At 44.9% G+C, this 26,271-nt stretch overlaps 1 protein-coding gene across 3 annotated transcripts in view; it reads left to right on the top strand.

The window, feature by feature from the left end:
• NTRK3 (neurotrophic receptor tyrosine kinase 3) overlaps nt 1-26,271 on the top strand; it is a 381,172-nt gene that overhangs the window by 316,037 nt on the left and 38,864 nt on the right. For all 3 annotated transcript variants that reach the window (XM_059180038.1, XM_059180039.1, XM_059180040.1), the window contains one exon: nt 2,208-2,451. In XM_059180038.1, the coding sequence (XP_059036021.1) occupies nt 2,208-2,451 (244 nt within the window). The remainder of the gene's footprint in view (nt 1-2,207; nt 2,452-26,271) is intronic.

Here is a 26,271-nt window from a genome sequence, read left to right on the forward strand (position 1 = left end):
GGAGCTAGTAAGAGGCTGGAACCTCAGCCAGAAGGTTCTGGATGGAGTGGCAGGGCAGTGGGGGCAGACAGCCTTCCCCAGTGAAGAAAGCTTCTTACCACTAGAGCAGAGTTCACACTTTCTGCCTCCCGCATCTGCCACTTCCAAGTAGTGCCCAGATGTGGAGGGGGTGGCTGTGTGTGAGGTGTGTGGATTTCAGGTCCTAGAAAGCAGATGGATTAATCAGGACCTTGACACTTAGGGTTCATTTGATATCCATGCATCCCATAATTGATAATGACATCTTCAGAGCTCCTGTGGAGGCAATGGAACATGCTAGCCCATTGGCCAAAACTTGGGGAGCATCTCCTTCAAGTGAGACATTGACTCTCATGCCGTGGTTTTGAGGGGGCCTAGAAAGGGCTAGTGGCAGATAATGAACTCTTCTTATGAACTGGGTTTACAAAAATGGCCCCTGAGGAATGGAAAATATCCATAGGATGTTTTGAACCCCCTGAACTTGGGTTTTCACAATGAAATTTATTCCTTTCTTGGAGAATTCAGTCCTTGTCATCAGACAGACTTGGGTTCATGTCCTGAATTTGTCACGTCTCAGTGATGTAACCTGGAGCAAGTTATTAAACCGTAATTCTCTTCTCTAGAAAACAAGACTAATAATAACCGCTCCACAGGTTTCCTACCATGAGTACTAAGTGATTATATTTGTCTAATACCTTAATGACTTTTCCATGTAGCTGGGTATTCAGTTGATGATAGCTACTATTAAATTATTACAATTAGTATTTTATCAGGACTGTAAACCAGGACAGTTACTAATACAGGCAATGCCCTTTCTCAGTATTCAAGATCTTTGTGCTGTGCTTGCTTCCCCCTGGGATGGTCCAAGGGATGTGCTCCATTTCCCAGGAATCCCACACCACAGATCAGCAGTGCCTTTAGCCCCAAGTGCCATAAACAGGCCTGCGGAGAGCTCTGGGTGCCACTGTTATGCTCAATATAAGGGAAGAGGGAGGAGAAGATTAGAGAAGCTCATTGGTGGCTTTTAGGGGCAGGTGGTAGTGTCCTCTCCTGGTGTACCTGAGCCTCCGGGCTTTCCTGCTGATGCTCCTTCCTTGCGGGTGGACGCGGTAGCTCTCCTTTGGAGGATGAAGTAGGCAGAACCCAGAGGAGACAATAAAATGAATGTGTTCATATTTAACGACTCAGTAAAACAGGCCGAGGCCTCGCTGTACACCAGGGCTCCTTGGTCACAACTTCATAAATAAGGGCTCTGGGTGTGGTTACGGCTCATTGGGCTTTCTGGAGAAAAGAGTGAATACTAAAAGTGACCGATATGACAAGACAAGGCATTAGGATAACAAATCTGGGGCCTTGATTTGGGATGGAGGGGAAACTGGGGCTTCGCAAGGCCTTGGTTTCCCAGATCCGAAGGGTCTCTCCATCTGGCCCTGTTACTAACAAAAGTTATCCAGTCCTAAGCAGTGTCGTGGGCAGGGTAGGAATGTGAACTCAAGGCTCCTGCTACCTACAGTGCGGACTGCCCCCCTGACCCGTGCCAGCATCAGCACGGGGCGTTTGTCAGAAATGCAAATGATCGAGTTCACGCAGCCAATCAGAATCAGGGGGCGGGGCCGAGGAATCGGTTCAGCCCAGTTGCTGATGCTCCTTAGATTTTAAAGCTTTTTAGAGCCACAGGTCTGGTTTCATTTGGCCTCCGGATTACCCATCGGGCCATTGCAGCACTCCTGTGACTTTGGCCAGGTGATCTGATCATTTTAGGCCTCCATTTCTTTAACTCAAAATTGGAGTGGGAGCATTAAGTGAATTAATAGATTGGAGATCTTTAGAGCAGGGCTTGGAAGAGTAGGGACTCCGGAAGAGTTAATTGTTTTATTAGCGATCCTATAGTGGATATCTAGAACTGGGGAAACTCCTTCAGAGCCTTAAGATATTTAAAAGAGTGGGTTTGTTTCCTGGTGCATTAGACTATATCTGCATCATTTTAGTTGGGAATCTGGTTATAGTGTTGTGCCCATAGGCACCCTCACATAATGTAATATTAGATAGATAGAAATAGGCAATAAGTAGGCTAACAGAGATTTTATGCCTTTCTGTAAGCTATTCCAGGGAACAGGGAATCAAGAAGGCTGTTCCCCTTGATCTCCTGAATTCTCCCTGTCCCTTGTCTTCTCTCCCACCCCTCACAGGGCCCATGGGCCAGATGCTATGATCCTTGTGGATGGGCAGCCACGTCAGGCAAAAGGTGAGCTGGGGCTCTCCCAAATGCTCCACATCGCCAGTCAGATCGCCTCAGGCATGGTGTACCTGGCCTCCCAGCACTTCGTACACCGGGACCTGGCCACCAGGAACTGCCTGGTTGGAGCCAATCTGCTGGTGAAGATCGGGGACTTTGGCATGTCCAGAGATGTCTACAGCACTGATTACTACAGGGTAAGATGGCTTTTCCAGCTGCAGGACTCAGCAGCAGAGCTAACACCTTGCTCACATGTCTTTGTCATTGTCCATTAACCCTGTCACTCCAGAGAACACACATATGCACCCATGCCCAGACATACACGTGATGGTTATCCTTTGGCCACTCCTACATCTTGACCTACCTATTTATTATCCTCTCGATAGCTTATGCCTCCTTTCCTCTTGGACATTCAGCTTGCCAGTATTCTTACATTGCAAGGGCATATGCATTTTGTTCTTACATCAATACTCATTCTTCATGCAAACAAACTCATACATACATGCGTATGCCCAAACACACACATAGTCAAGCTCAACTTGGTGCTATGTTTTCACACCTTCCAACTCAGTCCCTGATCCAGCCCTGTCCACAACACACTTTGTTCTCTGAAATCATCTGGTAACCATGTAGGCTTATCTTGTCTTCAAAAGTAGAGCTTGGTGAGAAGCCAGAACTCACAGTAAAGTAACAAAAATCATTAATGTCCCGCTGAGCAGAATCACCTGAATGATTTAGGAAAGGTGAAACAAGAAAGCATGTTATTGTTGCCAACTTTGGAGAGAGTTGGAGGTTGGCCTTAGAAAAAGCTTTCTGATTGTGATAGGAGGCATCACATTCAATTTTATTTCTATACAGTGGCCCACTTTACATTAAGACATATTTTACTTTGCTCCCAGGATTATTTGTTCCCTTAGTCTTTGGTAGACCCCTTCCAGTGGATTATTGAGTGGTTTTGACAGTGTTATTATTGCCAAGGAAAAGATAAGTGGGCATGAGTGTTGTTTGCTGAAAAAGAGGAAAATATGGGAGCAGCTGAAAATACAGAGATGGCATTACCTTTGCAAACTGATTGGAAGGCACATGCCTCAAGAAATATGTAATATTTACCTTGGGGACGTTGAATGGGTGAGGAGTTTGGATAGGTGCTATAAGAAGAGGGTGGGGCAGAGTTCTGGAGGTCAAGAAGCATGGAAGTCATTGGTTTTGTCTTCTTAGTAGGGAATTAATGATCATATTGTGAGTCAAAGAGCCCAGATACCATCGTCCTGTTGGCCTAAGCATGGTGGACTATGAGGCTGGGAGTTTGGGGTTAGCATGTGCAGATCTCTTCTTTCTGGATGCTCCTGATGGCATTGCCTAAGCAACGTTGCCCAGACATTAGAACTGGTCGCTCAAGACAGTTCATTTTAGCCATAGCCTGAAGAAAAATGAAATATTTGAGAAATGCCCATTGTGGCTAGAAAATGATTTGTGCATGGTACAACCAAAGAATGGCAGATGATGTACTATCGTGAGGGAATATGACGCCAAGTAGACTGAACAGCAGGGAAGGTAGTATGTCCGAGCAAGCTCGGCAGTTGTTCAATCCACCCACCCTGTCCAACATCCCAGATACGGAAAAGGGAGCGTGATGCAGCCGTCACCACAGATGGATGGCCAGGGCAGACCTGCCAGGAAACATCAATGCAGAGTCTTTCTGTAGCATCTAGACTAATTTTGTCACTCATTTCCAAGAGAGGCATTGGTGTGGTGACTAGGGGCCCGCAGGCTGTAGATTTTTTAAGTCTAGCTGGAGTTGGCACCCTTTAATTGCCTTTGTGCCCTCCATAATGGGGTTTGCTGGCCTTTCCCGCTGAGCTCAGATTTATGTTGGTGTTAATAAAAACAAGGAAGGGATTATCATTTTTCTGTGTGTGGCAGATATGTGATTATGCCAATCTGTTCTCCACTGGCTTAACCACGGTCTCGGGAAGCGGTGTCTGGCCACAATGCGTGCACACTCAGCTCTCAAACTTACTTCAAGGAGTGTCCTTCATGTTTCTTGATTCTGACTCAAAAGAGTCAAAAAATCACATCTACCAGTTATCCAGTGATACTGCTTTGCCCTGGCTTTAACAGCTGGGAACGGATGCTCTTTACTCCCCGGACAGCAACAAGGGGGTGAATCCATCTTGTTTCTGTGGGCTCCAGGGCTGGATTGGAGGATTAGAACTCAAGGAAGGGACTGCAACGTGGAAATGGTCCACTGTTCAGGCATCTGCAATTCCTTTTTCATGAGTTCTATGCCGGGTATAAGAGGAGGCCGACTGGCTTGAAAATGTGTGTCTTTGGTCCCAAGGAATATGAAATTAAAAAAAAAAAAAGCTATTGTAGTAAAAACAGTGGAAAACTGCCTATCCCACTGATGGTGGGTAGATATTGTACTTTCCATGTTCCAAGGGTAGCGTGTGTCATATCCTCATGTTCAGTTGCTCATGATGTCCTAATGTATGCACAGCTCCCCCTCCCTCCCCCTCTGCAAAACAAAGGGCAGAAGGAGGTTTGCCAGAGGTCACATCAGTAATGAACTTCAAAGTCTTGTTATCCACATTGGAAGACATCAGAGTGACAAAGCCGTTCTGCATCAGGACCTAATCTTACCTCACACCACCATCAGCGGCCTGGGGACCCCCAATGCACTTCCCCTAACCTCTCTTTAGTTTTCCCATTTAAAAAATGAGGACAAACATAGTCTCTTGGCAGAGTTATCTTCCAACCAACTGAGCCACCCAGGCGTCCCGCTTGGCAGAGTTATCTTGATGTTAAACAAGTTACTTTGTGTAAAGAGCCTGGAATACATTGCTTTGCTCGGTAAACTGTGGTTTCCTTCATACCCAAGGCAGGAGAACCACAGGGATAATATGATTTCCAGATGTCATTCTTGGGTCAGGGAGAAGGACCTCCTGATCACTGGAAGATAAACTGGGATCATGCGGCTACCCCCCAAGGAATAGGGTCTTTAAGTTGACCACCTCCTGAGACTTTCCCTCCCAAGGTTTGAACTTAAATAGAGAGACTGGGTCGTCAGCACTTGTTTGTGCTTCTGGTCAGTGTTTAAATGGTCCTCATGATCTTACAGCGACGTTCATGTTCAGGTGATTTATGAAACATTTTTTTTGTTTGGTACACCAGCTGAGGCTCTGGGGGAAGGCAGTGATTTATTGTCTAACAGGAGCACTGAAGGATTCTCTCGGCAAGCTGACATCTGGGACAGATTTGCTACTGTAGGTTACTGAAATCCGTTGAGCCTAGGAGTTTGCAGGGAGTTCCTGGTGCCTGATTCAGTTAAATGCAAATAATCCGGGGTCGTGTGTGTGTGTGTGTGTGTGTGTGTGTACACGTGCACTCATGAGTGTTCATCTGCTCAGTGCAGAGTCCAAGGTGTGTATACAAAAGCAGGAAGAGAGAAGGAGCTAAGTTCCTCCTGATATGCTTTCTTTTTTATTTTTAATTTCTTAAAGAGGTGCCGTCTGGCTCATATATGAATGATATGCAAATGATTTACAAAGGTGAACTGTCTAATTTCCTGTGACATATGTAGAAAGCGAAAACAAACATCTCTGCACTAGAGTGCCAAGTCCTTTGTCCTCTCTTCTTAAGACTATGCCCAGGGACGCCTGGGTGTCTCAGTTGTAAGCAACTGCCTTCGGCTCAGGTCATGATCTCAGGGTACTGGGATCAAGCCTCGAATCAGGCTCCCTGAAGGGCAGGAAGCCTACTTTTCCCTCTCCCACTCCTCCTGTTTGGGTTCCCTCTCTCACGATCTCTCTTTCTGTCAAATAAATAAATAAAATCTTAAAACAAAACAAAACAAAAACAAAAAACTATGTCGAGCGGCTAATACTTTTTCCTCCCGTGGGTTACCCCCTCAACACTTCTGAGATTGCTTTTAAACTGGCAGGGACAATTGTGGATTTTTGGTACCATCATATCTTTTTGAGACCATTGCACAACACTAAGAAAGTAGAGGTCAAATCTGGAATCAAAGAAAGTTCTGAATGTTCTGCAGAGGGGGAAGTTAGGGTTTATTGGGTGGGAAGGCCATATGCCAAGCTATGGGAAGAACAGAATCGGAGGGCCCAGTGTTCTGATCCTTCTCACCCAGAGGACCAGGAGCATGCCTTCCTGCTCATCCTGTATGCTCTGTGCCTAGCACAGTGCCTAGCATTGTAGACGCCTGATGAAAATATGAATGAATGGGCAAAGTCAGAAGGGGAGTTCAGATTTAGGCAAGACGTAGATTAGGCCAGGCCAAGAGGAGCCTGGACAAGCAGAGGCCTACCTAAGTGAGGCAAGTCTTTGGAGCTGTTGTGGGGAATCCATTATCTAAGCAAGTAGAATCAGTATCTGGGAACAATGTCTAGAGGAGGCAGGTGAGTGGTGGTCGGAGTCAAGGATGACTCGAAGCCAGAGCCGAGTCTTGATAGGGGATAGAGCCATACCATACCATTTCAGTATGCCGAAATCCAGGCAGACACACATCTGGGGGACATAAGGCAGGTCAGGCAGCTGATTACAAGTTCTGAGTTCTAAGCTGGAGATGCCAGATCAGGGTATCTAGAAACCCCCAGGGGAGGATGACAACAGTAACCCCTTAGGATGTGGGAACGATTTACAATAAACTGATTTGACTGGTAGAATATTTGATTTTATGGATGTCATGTTGACTCCATGGCAGTGATGACAATTGTCGTCTCTTTGACCCATGCTATCTGGGTTTGCTTCTCAGCTTCTATCATCCCTGGCTATGTGACCTTGGGCAAGTTATTTATCCTTTCAGTGCCCCCAACTGTAAAATGGGACTACTAGTCACGATCATATGCTTTACTATGAGGATTAAGAGTTAATAATCAACCCCTTAAGATGATTAATATTAAATGAATATTAATTACTCTTAACTATAATTGGAGCAAAAATACAAATGTCTTCCCAATTCCAAAATGGGCATTTAAATAAGGTTTACCTAAGTGCATAAGGTAAGGTAGGCCAACTGCTATAACAAGTAGATGCAAAAATATATATAATGGTTCCAACACAAATAGAAACCTATTTCTAGGTCATAGAACAGTATGAGCAGTTGAACTTGTTAGAGAAATAACCCCTCCCTCATGTAGTCATTCTGGCTGATGTAGCTCTACCCTCTTCTGTGTGTGGTGTCCTTGGTCAACCTACGCCTCTGTCCCCATTCCACCACTGGGAGAGGAAATGGGCATGGAGGAATGCATGTGGTTAATGGGCCCGACCTGAAAATGGGTCCTGTCACTTCTCATGGCAAGAACCCAAACACATGCATGGTCTCAGCATTTATAAAGGAGCCTGAAAAGTGGAGTGTAGCTGTGGCCTCAGGTTAAAGAGAAGAACAGGAGTTGTAGTGAGTAGCTGGTAACCTCTGTCCCATTATGGGTGAGGGAAAACTCCTTTCTCTTCCAACATTTCATGGCATAGCATCCCATGTCTGATGATTTATCAGAAAAGTCAGGACAAGATATCCTTACTTTCTACTGTTATTTCCATCCTGAAGGTGGAGGTGATAATCCTGAGATGTCCCTTTTATCCTCTGCTTGCAAAGTCCAGGTGTCACATGACATGTGTAAGCAATGGGGGAGCTTGACCCTGCCCGCCATCTTGGTGCCTTTGTACATCTCCCTGGAAAGCAAAAAAAAAGGCACACCAACAAGAAAACAAATTCAATTGATTGGGTGGGGAAAGAGGGAACGTTCTAAAATCAAAGGGTGTCCAAGTTAATAGAAAAGAAAATACATTCTCAAAGTTTTGTTGAATAATTAATTAGTTTTTGGTCTCAAGTGGAGAGGCCCTTAGATGGAAACCAAGTAGCTGGCAGTGTGTTGAGGAGAACCAGAGCTATAAAATAACTCATAACTTACTTTTACCTTAAAAAGCTAGTGATGGTGATTTAAGTTAACTGATTTTCAGGATTACATGAAGCCACCAATACCCCTCACTCTTTGTTGGGGTTTTGGGAGGCTCTAGCAGTAACCAGCTCCCTTCTTCCCTGCTCAGATTCTGAGTCCTATGCCCTTGGAGACAGAGAACCCAGACAGTTGGAGATTATAATGTGTACTTGTATAGTGCTAGAACAGTTGCTGTTGGTGGCCTTGCTGGGCAACAACAATGAGCTCCCTCATACTGAATTCCCAGTCTAGGCTTTCTGCCCAGTCATGGCAGCCTGGGAATATTGCATACTTTGCCCTACTAGGGCAGAACTCTTTTGGCTCCTTTCTGTTCTCTGTAGATAGGCAGATGCCCATCAGAAGGGGAAAGAGTGTGGCTTGCATGCTGGCCCCCACCAATCAGAAAAGTTGTCCTTCCCAAGGGGTGGGATTCAGGCTGGAGAGCTATTAGATTGTTACTTGAGTAGGTGTTCCTCCAGCTGGAAATCTGAAGCAGCGTTAAAAGGATGGGTCTCTCACAACTTTGTTCATACCCCCCACCTGGGCAAGTGGCTATCAGTCTTAAATTCCTTCCTCCAATTAAGAGTAAGGAGACCTGACCCCCTGCTTAACTGCCTGGGAGCGGATTGGTAGCTGGGCCTACTGGTCCTTGAGGGATGCTGACCCAGTTTGGAGAGGGCTTAGCCAGACTTATCTCTCAGGTTTCAGCCATTAGGTTTTCCTTAGTAGACCCAGGCACCATGGCAGGAAAAGTAATTCTCACTATCAGAAGATGAGGGTCTCCAGCAGGCTGTCCACTGGCCAGAGCCCAGTTACTGGGCCTGACCGGTCCCTTCCTGTTTGTTGGATATCCTAATAATTTGTTACCCATATTCCTCTTTATCTGAAGGAGAACAATGCGGGAAGGCTTACATTCCATTCCTAAAGAATGGGATGGTCCCATCTCTTATTTTATATAAATGTGATTTCATTTGGAGTAATTTTAGATTTCCAGAAAAGTTGCAGAGATGGTAAAGAGAGTTCCCACATGCACCTCCTCCTACTGTTGGCCACGGTGCCTTTGTCAAAGCTAAAAAAACATTTACATCAGTACAAATTATTAACTAAACCAGACTTTGTTTGGATTTTATCAATTTTCCCCCAATGCTCTTTTTAATGTCCCAGAACCCATTCCAGAAAACCACACTGCCCTTAGCCACATTGTTCCTTAAAGATAATAGGACTTTTATGGTTGAAGCAGTGGTGGGGGGGAGTAGGGGTTGGGGTGGGGGGAATCCACTGCCTTATTATAGTCTCTCCTTTCCTCCCCTTTGCCCAAGGGCTATCCTTCATTCACCCTTCAGAGGCCCCAGAGCTCCAGACTTCCCTGTGTTGTGGAAGAGGGGTAGGTGGGTTGTAAGGAACCCTATTTGGTGAGCACTTGGGACTTGAGAGTCTTAAAGGAATCCTTCGAAGCTGTGCAGTCAATTGGGCACTGTCTTTAGAGAGTAAGCAGACAGGCCTAAGCAGACAGCTCAGCTTAGGAGGCTAAGGGGAGGCTTGGGACTCCTCAGATTCCCAGTCCCTAAACTGTGTATGTGTTCTTTCCTTACGCCTTGGGAGAGGGTGCCCCATGCTGGCAGAGAGACATGGCCATATCTGGGCATGCTCAGAGCTTTAGTTGCCAGAATGGCTGCTCTAGGACTTGGTGCCACAGCACATACATCCGGAGTGAATTCTGAAAAATAATGTCAATGCTAAGACCCATTAAGCTGCACAAAGCTGAAGAGGGAATGAACACGGAGGAAGTTGTGGAGGATAGATTTATGCTAATTATAGGTATTACAACCTTGTTTCCTTGATTGAAGCTAATGCATTTGCACACTAATTATCCAAATAATGTCAGACATTTTGGAACCCCAAGTATGTTGAGGGACAGGACTGCTGTATAGGATATCTTGGTCTCTAGGCCAGCTCTGTGCCCAGTTAAAGGCTTTACTTCCATCTCTAAAATCTGAGGTTTGGATCCTGGTTTTATGGTCTCTCTTAGATTTTACCTTCTATGGGACTAAGTTCTAGGGGTAATGAGAACTGAACCAGAGGATTGGTTTCTTTAGAATAGAAGGGAGACAGGTATAAGAATAAAGCCAATGTCCTCTCATTGTCCTCTCTATTATTGCTTTGTCCCGGCCCAGACTTGTTCAATATCCCAACTCCCTTTCCCCCTCCTGATGAAACAAGAGAACAACCTCCAGTTTTAAAATAGACTCTCCCCTCAATATCTGGATCTACTTTAGTGACTGAAATGTGCTTTCTTCCCTTGCCTCTTCTTCCTCTTTGGGATACGTAGGTCAACTGGACAAAACTCAGCCTTGTGGGCATAAGAATTGCTGGGCAGACTTTCTTGATGTTTTCTCCATGATGGGAATTACCTGGGTTCTTCTGTCCATCTCAGTACTTCCAGACCTCTAAACTTCCTCGACTGTATTATACTTTATCCCAACATTCTGGTGGTGCTGTGGCTATCTGCACTATAGTCTGCAACTATAACAAATTGCAAAGTTCAGATGTTGATGTAACGTGGGGTCTGGTGTTCTGAGCCATGGAATCTGGCGTACAGATGACTTGGAAAGGACACGGTGATCAGGAAGTTGAGGTGTAAACAATGAGGTAGAAAACTTATTTTGGGCATCTCTGCATAGGGGCTTAGGAATGCTAGTCCCATCTTTGTTCATGGGGTTTTGGCAACCTGTGACTCACATGGTAGCTAGAATGCAGGACCAGAGGCAGGAAGCCTATGTTTTTAGTCCCTGCCATGTCCACTGATGGGAAATAAATGGACCTGAGTTTACCGTGTGTAATGTAGGCACTTTCTGTCTGTCTTTGTCATTATCTGGAAACTTCTTATCTCTTCGCAGGTGCTAGCCACACCAGTAGCATTGTTCTCTCTCACTTCATGGAAACTTGGTGGAGAGTTTGATGGATATTCTGTAGTTTCGTCTTCAGAAACATTGATGGTTTCACTGATCCTTTTTACTGGATGGGGCTGGGTTCTGGTTCAGCTATTCACTTACTTTGGTGATATTGACTTTATTGACTTTAGATCAGTATTCTTAACTCTCAATGTAGAAGGTCGGATTAGATGCATAGTTTTCCAACACATTTTTTTTTTTTAATAGCAGTAAAACCTTTTCTGCAGATGGCCCTTAGAAGATAGGTAGACAGATGATAGGTGGATGGATGATAGACAGATAGATAGATAGATAAACACACATGGCCTCAGCTGAAGTGAAAGAACAATGGGGCCATGGCCTTCTGCTCCCTTGGCCTGCTTCCGGTCGTGGGGCTTTTGCAGCCCTTTGTAGGGGGCTTCCATGCCCCACAGGGCTGAGCACTGGGACCCCTTCAGTAGGCTCCTCTGTCAAGATTTAGGATAGATCTGACAGGTTCCAGTCACACGTAATAGTGGCGTGAAGAACAAGAATGGTAGCAGGAGGGGATTAATGAATGAATAGCTGCATTCGAACGAATAACTTCTTCTCTGTGGCTCATCAGTTGGCCACGTAAGTCCTTACACACAAACCGACTGAAGGAGGATGCTTGTTTGGTATATGCTGATTGTGGGACTCTGCGTTTGCACACCAGACTCTTAATGTTCTACCTGGAAAGAAGAAGATCTTCTGAGACCTTGCAGCAGAGTGAGCTGCCAGGGATTATTAGCCTCCATTTTATGGATGAGCCTCAGAAAGGCTTGGAGATGGGTTGAAGACCCTAAGACTTCTGCACACAGCAAAGTCAGTGTTAGAGCCTCATGCCTGAGGATGAGGAATCCACTTTGAACATCCGCTGGACTTTGTCCCTGCTGTTTATCTCCCCTTGTGCCGCGTCCCCTCGCCATTGAGAAGGTTTGTGTGGGGGACAGAATTCAATTCAATTCCCCGACTGTGTGTGAGGGTGAAGAGAAGGCAATCTGCGTTTCCAAGGAAATTAAAATTTCATAGGGAATATAAAGCAGGATGAAAATGTGCAACTCCCCCACAGGCTAGAGGGAAGAAAATCGTACGGAAGGGTTACCAATTTCAAAAGACCATTTAACCAGAGGGATGACTTGGATTTTACGGGGTGGGTGGGTAGTCAGTGGGCTCAATTTGAAGAAGGCGTTCCTGTCCAAAGGGTAAGCATAAGCCAAGGCGGGGAGGTGGCTTGGAGACAGGCAAACTAGCAGGGTGCTCTGGAACAGCCTGTCATCCAACGGGCCAACACTGCAGGTGCATGAAAGGTTCACAGAAGGAAATGTTTGCAAAGGGAGGATGGGGCCACTGTGGCTGGTCTAGAGAGGCCGACGGGCAGTCATGGAACATGCATCATCTGTTTGAGTGTAAGTGAGGCTGGGTGTGAGGATGAGTGGTCAGGCAGTGGCAGATAGCGTAGACTTCAGGAAACCAGGAGCCCCAAGGCACGAGGTGGCAAGGCCTTATGTCCTGAGGTAGCAGTCAAGTATGTCCTCAGCAGGGCCTGGAAAGGTCAACTGAAGGCCGGACCTGGGGCGCTCAAAGGCTCCTTGCCGTTTGCAATCACAACCTTAAAAAAGAGTTAACAGTAATATCGAGGGTCAGGATGGAGTTTTTACAGATGCATCTTTTAGGCCACCTAGCCCAGCGTGCATCCCTCGGGTGTTGTTAGCAACAGATGAACAAATGCTAAATTACTCCATTTTAAGGAAACGTCAAGCTCAGAAGGAGCCTTAAATGTCATCTGTTGCACTCCTCTGGCCCCAGGCAGAACAGCATCAAAACCACCCCAGGCAGCTGGTTTGCTCACTCTGTTCTAGTGCCTCTCCTGGGATTCCACGGGTCCCCCCTTACTCCTTCCAGATGTGGTGAAGGGGAGTCACCCTCAGTGAGAGAGTGATCTTTTTTCTTTCTAATGTGTAATACCCTTTAGAAGTGGGATGTTCTCATTTATGTCTAGCCAGAATTCTACCTGCTACAAGGTAAGTCTCTCATCCACTATGCTTAGTGGAGAGAAACACGGTTTATACTACAGAACAGACATTATAACCCCCAGAAAATGCTGAGCAGCTCCCTGAAACCAATATGGCCTTTTCATCGATCGCTGGGTGTGTTTTATTCATTGGGTGTGTCTTGATTGGCGAGGGATTTCGCCATCTTTTAGGTGGCCTAAAAGATGCATAGAATATGCCCTGCCAAAAAATAACATCCTTTTCCTGAGCACAGCTCCCCATGTTCTCTCCTAAACATGGTTTCATCTCCTTGTAATTCTGAAATCTGGTGCGAGGTGTGGGACTGGTGCTGTCAGAGTCGGGCTTAACCTCCAACGGGACAGGTATGGGAACATAACGCAGGGAGGTGCCTCATCAGAAAGTTCTGAGCCCTTGAGGCCTGTTTACACTGGAGCTCTTCCTGGAGACAGGAGAGGCCCAGGCCTGCCAGGAGGGCTGGTGAGCCCAGGTGTGGCTTCCTTCCACTTCTTTCATCTTCTGTGGGTGATGGGCTAGCCTTGCCTTTATCACCTGACCCTGGCCTGTATTTTAACTGACCCTTTTTGGTTCCTGAAGTGTAAAAAGGCCTTTTTCCCCCCCTTTTTATTCTGAGGCAAACTGAATACATAACATATAAAGATACATAAATTTCCATACAAATATCTTCTTTACCAGCTGTAATTAAGATATTTGCATGTAAAGAGAACAGTGTATTCCCTTGACTTCCTCCTGGTAGGGAATTGTATTTTTCTCCTAATCCTCAAAACCCAAGACTTTGTGATCTGTTTAGTGTCTAACCAGGAGGAGGAGGGGGAAGAAGAGGAGGAAGAAAAGGAGGAAGAAGAAGAGGCAGAGGAGCGCATCAATATAGCGTCTGAAATTTCGAATTTTAAACACAGTCTTTACCAGTGGTTACTAGTTCTTGTTTTCGGGCCTAGCTCATTCCACAGGACAAAACTGAAGTGGGGGTAGGGGAGAGCCCAAGAGAAAGTGGGCTTTAGCATCTGCTAAATCTCGAGTCAAGTACACAGATATGCCTTTGAATCCTGAGCTTCTGCTTATGAAGCTATGTGACCTTGGGAAATTTTCCTAAATTCTCGAAGCCTTGGATCCTCATCTGAAACAGAAAGGAAGAGAGAACAATTTCTTCTTTTAGGCAGATTAAATAAGATTATGTATGCAAATTGCCTGGTTCCTATGAGACACTCAATAGATGATAATTATTACTCTATGTAAGTGAATAAGGTAGAAATTATATATAAGAAATCTTGAATAATTTTGAATTACAAGCCAAGGTATTTCCCAGAATGGTCTTTGGTGCTGGATACTGAAATTGGAGGGGAGGAGAGTCTGGCGAGGAGTCCAGGAAACAAGAAACAAAGCCACTTACTCCATTGCCACTGGCTTAGACATTTGGGTGTGTCTCTTAGAAGTCCAGAAGGAAAGAGGAAGCATGTATTTGGTCAAGAGAAGAGCTTCCCATTGTAAAATTGGTAGGTCGAATTAGGAGCTAACTTTTGATAACTATAGACCATGAATTCTATGGTTGACAAAGGTCTTCAGAATTAGAGCCCATTCTCCAGGTCTCCTAAGTGTGTGCCATCCCGTGTTGCCCCAAGGGAAGATTTTGTGGTCATGTGCACCATGTGCACTAGTGCCTTGGGGATACAGACAATTATCTACAGAGAGATATAGATAAGATATGGATAGAGATATTAGATATATCTATATCTATATATAGATATAGATACAAAGATATACAAAGATATACATAAGGCTGGTTTAAGTCTAGCTATACAAAGATCTAGATATACAAAGATCAATATACAAAGATCTACATAAGGCTGGTTCAAGTCTAGCTCTGCTTTTTCTCTTAATTGTCATAAGCAGTAGCATGATCACTGCTCACTCTTATGCATAACATGAGATCATGGATAGACAAGAGCTGTTGAAATGTTGGCTTGGTTTTATCACTACTACCATCACCACTGTTACCACTAGTGCCACCAGTATAATCTGCTTAGTAAATTATCATGTACACTCTGGGAAAAAAAAAAAATAAAGAGCCAAGTTTATCAACGTCCCATCCCTGATTGGCAGAGGTGGTCATATGCCATCTCTCCCACTCTGCCAATCATCATAACAACCTTGGCTACCTTTTCCCCATTGAATCGTGTTCTTTGGCCTCTACAGCTAGGATGGACCTTTGATTTGTGGTCCAGTTTGTTCTTGAAGTTGATCATTTTCTCATCCAGTGGTTGTCAACCCCCAGCCTCCCGATCTATTTCCTTATTTATTCATGTCCTTGAGTTATTTGGGTCCATGCATGTCCTGTAGTTCTACATACCCTAAATTTCCTTGAAAGCAAAGGAACCTACTGTTTTTATGATGCTGTTGAATAAAAGTGCTTAATTAAATATATATATATATATAATTCTATGTCAAATATTTATAATGGGTAAGGAATAATGGCCTAAGCATTTAATCCATTTTAAGTGGATGCTTGTTAGTCCCCCCTTGCCGTACACCAATAATCACTGTGTGGGGACTCTGGTTAGATAGTCTGGATCTGGATCTGCTTCCCCACCGAAGGGCCAAACATTTGCTTATCAGTGAAGATGCCTGAGGGAATGTCTCACATAATTAAAAGTCCCGTGAGACTGCAGTTAGCACCTGAAGAACAATCTATTAACAGGGGGCCAGATTATTCAAAGGCTATATGATCAAAGCATTCACTCCCAGTAAGTCAGTTTGTGTGGGAAGCTTTATCATACTGAGAAGATTGCTTAAAGAAGAAGTCAGAGCAAGAAAGTCAGATGAGACAAATTATCAGTAGCATCCAGCAATGAAAGACTGATTCCTTGGCTTCCTAGTAGGTTCAGAAATACTGCAAGTCTTCTGCCCTAATCCATCCCACTCTCCTGACCGAAGCCAGAAGGGGATAAACATTTCCACCATCCAGTTCCATGTCTACTCCCTTTCCAGGTCTCTATGACCAGCCAATACCCCTCCTCAAAGATGGCTTGGAAGCCACTCAATCTCTTTGACTCTTTGAGATGACCTTGGGCATATATTCTTGTTTTCATCCATTTCATGCTGATCTTAAAGAGACCATTGTATATTCTTCATTTCTAAATAGAGAGGAGTCCCTTTACTGTTAGAATCCCCAATGCTTTCCATGTTGCTTTTATACCTAAAGCAGGACTTACTGCTTGCAAATTGAATTGCCTTGATACCAAGTATTATATGCTGCAGGGATGGCTAGTAGACCTCAGGTACCAATTCTGATTGATAGTGGTTGCTCAGCATAGAATGAGCAAAGAAGTTGGTGGTTGTATCTAGAGTCAATAAAAAAGCATGTGGGATTAATTGGTGATGTCTACCATGGGTATAGGGAAGGGAATTAGTGGTACCTATGTGATATTGTCCCAGTCCTAGCATATCCTATCCCAATCTGTGCTCTCAATTCAAGGATTCTCCTGGAACCCTTTAGTCATGCCCAAACCTTAGCTTCTCAGAGTTGGAGGGATCTAATAAGGTGTTAGTGTGAGTTTATTGAATACATCTGTGTTGAAGGATTGTGCACAGAGAGAGGAATTTGCCAGGTGGGCCTGAATTGGGTTTACATGTTCAAGTTCACATAGATGAGACTGGAATCCCAATTTCCTAATTTATCTTCTACTTGCATTTTCTCACTCTTCCTCTAAATGTTTTTGTTGGTAGTGGTGGGTTTTGTTTTTGTTTTTTAAGACCTTATGCTGTTCTTGGTAGATCTGCTTCCCCTCTGCCAAGATTTCCTTGTGGTCTAGATATAGCTTTTCCTCCCAGTTCTGTGCCACCTGCAACTTTTAGCAATGTACCAGCAATTACTTTCAGCATATTTTTAATTTTGGAGAACATTGAATAACTCAAGAGGTTTGCTGCTGGAGTCTTGCTCCCAAGTAGTGTTGATCCAGTTATCAGCATTCTTGGAATATGGTCCCTCTATGGACTCTTCTTCACACACTGACCTCTTTGTTCATGAGTATTTTGTGAGAGTCCCTGTTAAATTCCTGGGTAAAATTTGGGTAACCAATCTATGCTGGAAAATTTGTGAAATTCCTGGCTAGAAATAAACTTGGAGATCATCTTGTCAAACCTACTTATTTAACAGATGGAGACATTGAACCGCAGAGAAAGAGAGAGCAGGTGTCTCTCAAGTTCATGCATCTGTTTAATGGTTGAGTCAAGGCAAGAATATTGGTGTCCCATCTCAGATCCAAGGCTTCTCTCTGATCATCATCAAAGTACTTGGAGGTCAGTTGGGCCAGGATTATTATTTCTATTTACAGGCCAGTGAACTGAGGTTCAGAAGATTAATTAGTATTCTTCAGATTACACAAAAAAATTGGGGCAGAGCAATGTTGGGTTCAGTGCTCTGATTCATAGATAAGGTTTTTGAAGGAACATGAGGTCATTTTTTGAATAGAAGTTATAAATAGTGTACCAGTACTGTATGGTCTCTATGAGGTTAGGTAGACTTTAGAGTTAGAAATGTGAGCCTGTAATAGGCTAGTTCCATGATTTTTTTTCTAGTTGGGGTTGTGACAAAGATATTTATGGAAAAGGAGGCAAACACTGGGGGTTATTTAAAAAATAAGGAAAACTTAATTCAAGGAGTTTGGGAGTGTCTAGGGTGGTACTAAAACCAGCACCAGGAAGGTGATTTGGGCCAAGAGTAGTCCCAAAAACATAACACAGATTGAGTAAAACTGTAGAGTAGGGAAGAGATGCTGGGAGCAGGGAAGATGGTCATCAGAGATGAGGATGTTGAATGCTGTCCTAATACCTCTAAATATGTTGCAGTAAGTGATTTTTTTTTTTTACATTTTTATTGTGAAAATGTTTTCTCAAAAGCATCTATCAACACCTGCTTGTTCATAGTAGCTCAGAATTTCTGAAATGGAAGATTCCAGGCCTTATTTGTCCAATCCCATAACTCTGTATCTGATATATAGGAGCTATCTGCAAATGTCTGCTAAGTGAAATGCACAAGGAGGCAGGTACACCTCTTGGTGAATGACTGAACTGGGATGAAACTCCAGGGCACTGCAGTTTGGGACAATCAGAAATCACAAAACCAGCTTTTATCCCATTCAGAGATGCTCCAGGGAATTGTCCTCCACCATTTTGGTCTGGTAAATGGGCTTTGCAGTGTGTTCCTTGAGCCACAGATGTGGCAGGACTGGAAAACTCTAGGGTGGTGAAGCTCAGTGCCCCAGGCACGTACCTGTATTATGTGAAAATGTAACAAACCCACCCAGTAAGATAGTGGGTTTTTCTTCCTCGGGGATTTTCCAGGAAATCCCGATGACCACATTTGAGAGATGTTATGGAGACACATGTGTTGATCATGAGGTTACAGTAGATGACCTCAAAGTTTGCTTTTTTCCCAATTCTGAGATCTTGAGTACCCTCCGTAATAGAAGGTGCTTAGGTAGGACAAAGCAGGAAAGTCATTTAAAGAGCCATTATTATGCACGTGCAAGGAACTGTGTCAAGTATATATTTCTGGGATGCTATGAAATATTTCACCCTTCATATCGACAAATTCACACGTGTGCTTTCTTTCTCACTTCCCATACACCTCACCATCTGTCACCTGCCCTCTCTAGCCCACTGCTCTCTCTGCCTGTGTCCTGCTCTGAAATCCTGAAGCTACTCTCCCTTCTTACTGCTTGAAAACCCATCTCTTCTACATTAAAGAAAAAAAATCTTCATTTGACCTTTCTGCCCCTTCCAACTCTCTTCAACTACTAAAATAGGTCATCTTATCTTCTGTCTTAATTTTTGGGCTTCTGATCTCACCACTTCATTGACTCTAGATTTTGGGGGTCACTAATTATCTCATCTTGGAAAAATTCAAATGCCTTTCCTCTAAGAACTCTAATCTTTTTCTGAACTATCTGTTGAATGACATTATTAATAGCTGCCCCATTCTTTCTCTACCCTCTGCTCCCTCGCTGCTTAGCATTCTTGTTCAGTGCCCTCATGACGCCTGGCTTCATAATGGACTCCCCGTTCCAGCCATGCTTTACCTCGTCCATTGGTTTCTCTTCTTCGTCTCCTTCTGTGTTCTGGTCCTGCTATTTTGGACATCTACTTTGGGAAACCTCAGATTTACATTTTTAGCCTCCACCTCTTCTCTCTTTGATTGCTTAAGCTTTTAGCCTCCCATGGAGAATTCTCTGGTGATTCAAACTTGCCTTGTTGGAGGTAAAAGTCACCATGGCCACCTCCTGCTTCTCAAAGAGCCCATTGGCATCAGTGAAAACCCTCTTGGGATGTTTCCCAAAGTTGAGTCATTTTGGAATCTGCCTCTTCATCACTTGTACTTGACTCCTTACCTGTTCCTGCTCTGTCTTTACTCCAGGGTCACCTTTCCTTTGTGTGTTGGCAGGAACTGCCCTGGTACACTCCCTGACCAGACCAATTCTTGGATCAATGCATGCACCTTCAAACTCAGAGTCATCCTACCCATGCTCCATGAACCTTCCATCATCCCAGCTGCTGCTTTAAGAGATTTGAGTAAATCCTCATTTCCCAAAGTGGCAAATTTCTTACCCTGGCCTCCAGGGCCCTCAGGCACCTGCCATGTTGTTTCTTGACTGCTCCCACAAGAAAACCCTTCCGTTCCATCCCAGCCAGTCTACCCGCCATTCCTCAGTGGCACTCACTCATTTCCAATGTTGCCTGAGACCTTCTGTATACATTCCCTAGGGCTGCTGTAACAAAATACCACAGACTGGGTGGCTTAAACAATAGAAACTTATTTCCTCACAGTTCTGGAGGCTGGAGGTCTGAGACCAAAGTATCCACATGGTTGGTATCTTCTCAGGCTTCTCTCCTTGACTTGTAGATGCTATCTTCTCCCCATGTCTTTACATCCTTTACCTTCTGTGAACATCTATGTCCAAATCCTCCATTCTTGTGAGGACACCTGTCACATTGGATTAGGACCCACCCTCATGATCTTGTTTTACCTTAATTACGTTTCTGACTTTGAGGTACTAGGACTTAAGCATAATGAATTCTGGGGGGGACACTGTTCAGCCCATAACATCTTCTTCTCTCGACTTACCTCCTGTTCTTTCATTTCTCTTTCTTCTTTCTATTCCTCACCATCATCAAAACCTAGTGGTCCCATTTCACTTGCTCATTGGATGGTCTCCCCAGAATCATCCTATTGGTTTATGCACCAAAATGCGATGCTTCATGAACATGCTTCTTTGTTGGGTCCTTCTGATGTTTCTCTGCCTCTGGCTTGACTGAGAGCAGGGGCTAGGTCTCTTGTCTTTTGAACAAGAAGCACTTGAGAAATGCTTTTGCTAAGTCACTGAATGTCCCTTCTCGAAGGCCACCTAATGTACCCACTTCTCTGACTTCTCAAGAGGCCTTTCAAGGGGAATGAGTTTTTCCCAAGTGGTAATGGAGAACATACACACTGATTCTGTTGACAGCAAGGAGGAAGGCTGAGGATCCACCCAGATGACATCCAACTAGCTCACCTCCTTTCCAAACCAGACAGGTGGGAAAGGGCATCTGGGAAGGAAGCCCTGAAAGTAGCGGTGAATTCAGTGATTTTTCTGCTGGAGATAGGAACGACCAATATTCCCTCAGAAACTTTGGAGAAGTGCTATGTCTTGGAATTAAGGAGGTGAAAATTCTGGATAAAACCCACTTCTTTCAGAGTGGTAGTTGGCTGGGAGGCTCATCTTGTTGGAAGTAGAATTGAGCCCTTGGTGGGAAGCCAGTTGGATCTTGGTAGAAAACCAGAAGGAAGACAGCAGGGCACCGTGTATTAAGAGTGGTGTGATGGTGTGCCTGCTGAGCTGTGGGTTGCCTCTCTGGGTGGACCCCTGAGTGAGGACCGTGGAGCTGAGTTGATGCTGTCAGCCTTTCCCCCCACTGGTGTGAGAGGCGTTTGGAGGCTGTGGCCAGGAGAGACTTGCCGTTCACTTAAAGATATACCCATTCTTTCTCCTCCCTTCTTTCATCCTTCCATGCTTTCTTCCTCTGCCTTCATCCTCTCTTCTCTCTTCCCCTACCCTGCTCTCTCCTCCATTCACTGTCAGGAAGGGCCATGCCAGAAGGGCCCGATCAGCGTGTCATGGCAGCGCCAGAGGCTAGCAGCGCCAGCAGCTTCCACAGTGAGTCTGGATTTTGTTTCTGGGGCCAGGGGGCTGGGCAGGGCAGTCCACACCCAGACGGACAGCTTGCAGACTTTGGAGAGGAACTTCCATGGGCCAGGGCTGCTTCCCTCCTCTCCTTCCCTGCCTCCCCGCAGAGGGACATCATTTCACTTCCATGGAAGTTTCCTGCCAAAGCCATCGATGTGCTTGGGATGTCTCATGGGGAGGAAGCATGGTGGGGGTGGGAGGGGCCATAGTCTGCTAAAATTAGGTGCACATCTGGGAGAAACGCCGGAGTTCAAATGGCTGCCAAGGATTCTGTCCAAGCCTGCGTGTGTGGTGGAGGCTGGAGGCTCTGCATGGACGGTGGTTTGGCTGCTTTCTTGCATTTCAGGAAGTGTGACCTTGAGTTTTGTGCACATGTTGGGTGCCTACACTCCCTTTAAGGAACTGAGAATGCCACATAGGCTCAAGGATCTGCTGAACCAGAGGTCTCCCTATTGACCTTAGATGAAGCTTGTCTAAGAAATTGAATGTTTAGGGTAGTTATTATAGAGCCCCATGACTGAGTCATCTCTCTGAGGATCGGGGGGAAAGTTTTTACCATCCCCATGTTAATTTCTGTTGTAGTTTTGGGCATGGAGACGGACATAACGTGGAATCAGTCAAAGTTCCATCTGTCTTGCCTTAATCATCAGACTGAACTGGATGGCTTCCTTCCACTTTTTGCCTAGGAGCTGTTCCCTTTGTTTGGGGAATGGTCCATTTGGGAAAATAGAACCACACAATTTACCTATCCAGCCTTAAAAATCTTACCCAGTCCAGGAGCCCACACGTCCATCTCGAAATGTTTTCCCACAGGCCAGATGCTGTTTCCAAATATTGATGGGGTGTGATGTAGTTCATTTTGAAGTGAAAAACCTCCAGTCTCTAATATGTGATATTATCCTGAGGCTGCAGTCTTATGGGCAGGTACATGGGGATACTTTTCCAATTTCATTCATTTCTCCTGTGATATGGCTAGGGAGGTAAATTAAGCATAGCTTCCCAACTTCTAGCAGGATCACGTTTTTATAGGTATCTCCTCTTGGCACTGTTACTAATAATGGCATTAGAGTTTAGGATTTTTCAACACTAACAGCTGTGTAGAATTAGAGTTTATCAGAATGAACATGTTTGCCAGCCTTGTGAGAATTTTTAGAGGAGGACCATTATACAAGATTAATCAATCTCTTCTCATGCTTTTAAACATCCTATGTATTTCACTCACCTCAGGGTAAAACTCTTGGTTTGAGGAGTTGACAGGTTTAATTTAAGTATCAAGCTGGTCAAATTTATTAATTAAATTGAACAACTACTTATTATTAATCAACTCTGTATATTTGATTGTCTAAACTTGGACACCCCTGAGACTGAAAAAAGGAAACTATTAATAATTAAATCGATACCACAGACATAAACTGTTACCTTCCCTGGTAAATTGGGACACCCATGTATTGTGAGCTAGGGGATACAAGTGTGATTGAAATAGGCAAAAATTTCTGCCCTTAATAAGGGAAATAGAAAATAAAGTAGAATAGACAGTATGTAAGAGAATAGTAGATCCTTAGGAAAAAAATAAAACACAGAAGGAAAAAAGAAGTGCTTGGTGGTAGTAGTGGTTGTGGTGATGGTTGTGTGTGTGTGTGTATCTATCTGTGTGTGTGAGTGTGTGTATGCACACAAGTTTAGACAGGGAGGTCAAAGCAGTTGAGTTGCCTAAAAATATAATGTATTTTAGTTTATTTAGTTGATTTAATTTAGCCAAGGAGGGCTCCCAGGACTTGGATAAAATTTTTCTGAAACAAGTCAGATTTAGACATTCTGAATCCAAAGCAAGGAACACTCACAAACCTCGGAATGACAGAAATAGAGAAGGGAGAATCAGGTGGCCGTGGTGTTGGAAGCCTACCTTGTCTGCTCAACAGTTAGATTTCCCCTCTGACTGACACGATGGAGAGACTTTGAGAAAGTGAGTGAGCCTGTGGGCCTCTCCACTTGGGAGAGCATCTTATAGAAAGCCCCTCAGTCTATGACTTGCCCTGGCCATCCAGGACATCTTCAGGGCCTTTCTTCTTCCATCTGGTGTCCTCGGGGTTGGTCAGGGATGGCGGCTTAACTTTGCTGAACACCTACACTTGGAGTAGGTGAATTTATTTAATCCATACTGTTCCCATGAAGAGGTTATCATAGAGCCATTTTAGTGAGGAGAACACTGACATTTAAACCCAACACTGGAAAACCGTGGAGCCAGGATTGAAGCCAAGGTAGCTCTGAATCTAAAATCCTGCCTTAAGCAGTTAGTCTTAGCATTCACCCAAAGAGACCCATTAGCAGGAAATGGGAGAAAGAAAGGAGAGGTAGGACTTCCTAGGGTACCCGCAAGGTCCCGCGAATGGGCTTCTTTGCATGGCTGGATCAGGAGCAATAGATATTGTTGGGGTGGTTGTCGATGTCTTTGCTGATGGTGCATGAATGTACGGCAACTTCTCCTGCTTGTCCGTGCATCATTGTCATCAGGAATGGGGACAGGCATGGAAAACTTGGGGGGCATGAGAGCAAGTCTCCCTGTTGTGGCATCCATCCCAGGCAGAGGTGGAAGTGGACTTCAGTGTGTCAGTGTTTCTGGGTTTCACGCATGTTGGAAGGAGGGACGGTGCATGGGTCTGTGGGTAGATAATAGGGGTGGGGAGAATGCATGTGGAGGTCTGAGGCTGGATAAAGGTTTTCTGACAGGGGTCTGAGTCAAGAGTTGAGTTTGAAGAGAATCCTAAATTTCCTGCCTGCCTTTGTGAATGGAATCCACAGAATGACCACATCCAGTCTTGGGACTGCTATTAGCAAGAAGCAGGATGTCTCTGGACCATATCTTATGGTTATACTTAACATCCATCTCACCGCATAACCTTGTATTTATGTGTAATGAACATTTATATACTTCCCAGAAAAAAAAAATAGGTAGCATCTCATTTTATGCAGAAGCTCCTGGTAAAGCAATATGGCAAGCGAGCCATCATTTATATGCACCCAAGAGAGCTGCTATAGCAAAGCGGGAATTATTTTGAGATGTCAATAACCCTCTCCGGTTTGCCTTTTATGCTAAAGGAGAGAGCATTTCCACTTACGACACTCTTATTTTCTTGGACTTCTGTAACATATTTATCCAAAGATTTCAATGAACGTCAAGGCTGTGTCTCTTTCAGTGTCACGGTATGTGTCATACAGGTAGAGAGAAGTTATTACTCTGTCATTTACCAAGGGTTTTCTTCATCATCACAATGTCAGTGTCACTTAGGTATATACTCCAGGCATATGAATGTCTCTCACTGTGGTCTTCCAACTACTGGATTATGACTACTCCATCAAGTCCTGGTTCTTTACTGCTTATGGACTGTTGTCTAGTTTCCCTCCATCATTTTGCTACTCAGGGCTAGGGAGCAAAGCATCCTTCATCTGCCTCCATGGGGAACTCTCCTCTGACTTATCCCACTGAGTCTTTTGCCTTTCTGACAAAAAAACAAATGGGCAAGTAAACTACCTTTTCTTCTAAGATGTTAACTCATCTCAGCATCATTTGGCTTCTCTATTCTACCCCCGTGCCCTGTGGAGTCCCAGCTGGGAACAGGGGTAAGGATTGGAAAAGTCTGGTTCTATTTCGAGCTGACAAGGATATCCCTCCTTTCCCTGGTTCCAGAAGGCTCACCCTACTACTCACACATCCAGGGTCTGTCAGAATTCTAGGAAGTGTGTAGGTGCAGCTGGAAGGACAGGGCCCAGGCCTTCGACAGAAGTCTGTGAGAGCACATAGTCACAAGTGTGCCCCAGTCCAGAGACCTCCTTAGAAACCTGGTTAGGGACACACCCTTTTGCACCAGAAGCCCAGGGGTATATGTCTCTCCCCAAATGGGCCCAGTTGTGCTGAGGAACCCGAGAACATTTATGCGTCTCTGCCTGCCCAGGCCATACAATGGGTACTTTGGGTGAGGGTTTTCACCCCTCTCTGTGCGGTGCTGTGCTTCAGCTGCCGCTGAGGGCATGGTTTGGGACAGGGTGCAGCAGAGTGTCTTTGAGCCGGTGAGTATTCTAACACACGCTAGGACAGCCCTAATGGTGAAGACTGTGATTTTTCTACCTTCTGTTGCTTCCCGAGCCTTGAAGTTCATGATGGTTATGATGGCCTCTTGGCCAGAGAACCCAATACCTTGTCCTGTGGAAGATGCCTTTTAATTATGCAGTACCTCATGTCCTTATAGGTTCAGGGACATCAGCTGGTGTTCCCAGAGCTAGTCCTTTGAGTTCTTAGCTGGAGATTTATCCAGAGCTAGGAACTCTGCCCTTTGAATGGTAATTAATCTTCAAACTCATAGCTCCCTTAACATTTTGCTCTCTGATGATCTGAAAATAGAGGTCTCCTCTCAGAGCAACCTCCCAGAACTGCAAGACAGAAGTTTCCTGGAATGGGGTTGAGCCCAGGTCTTCCGGTGAAGGGGCTGAGGGATTCACAGGGATGGGGACAGTGAAGGGAGGGGCATTGTTCCAGATGTGCCATCCAGGACGGCTCATTAGGAAGGCCCCTATCATCTTTGTGATGGGATTCTGTACTCCTCGCTCTGGGTTTTAGCTTCAAAGTTGGTCAAGTCTGTTTGCTCCTGCAATTCTTTTGGGACAAATGACTCATGAGAAACCCATCGACAGGACCTCCTGTGTGCGGATGCTGGAGGGGATTAGCTCACATGAGTTCCGCTATCTCTGTTGGCCGCATCAGCTGGGTCTCTCTTGAGCATTAGCTGGTTCCTCTGATTTTTGTGGCCTTCTCCCATCCTGGCACTTGTGGCTAGCCCTAATGGAAAGTAGATGTCTAATGTAACCTCC

Source organism: Mustela lutreola, chromosome 7 (genome assembly GCF_030435805.1).
Source record: "Mustela lutreola isolate mMusLut2 chromosome 7, mMusLut2.pri, whole genome shotgun sequence".
In the NCBI taxonomy this organism is placed as follows: Eukaryota; Metazoa; Chordata; class Mammalia; order Carnivora; family Mustelidae; genus Mustela; species Mustela lutreola.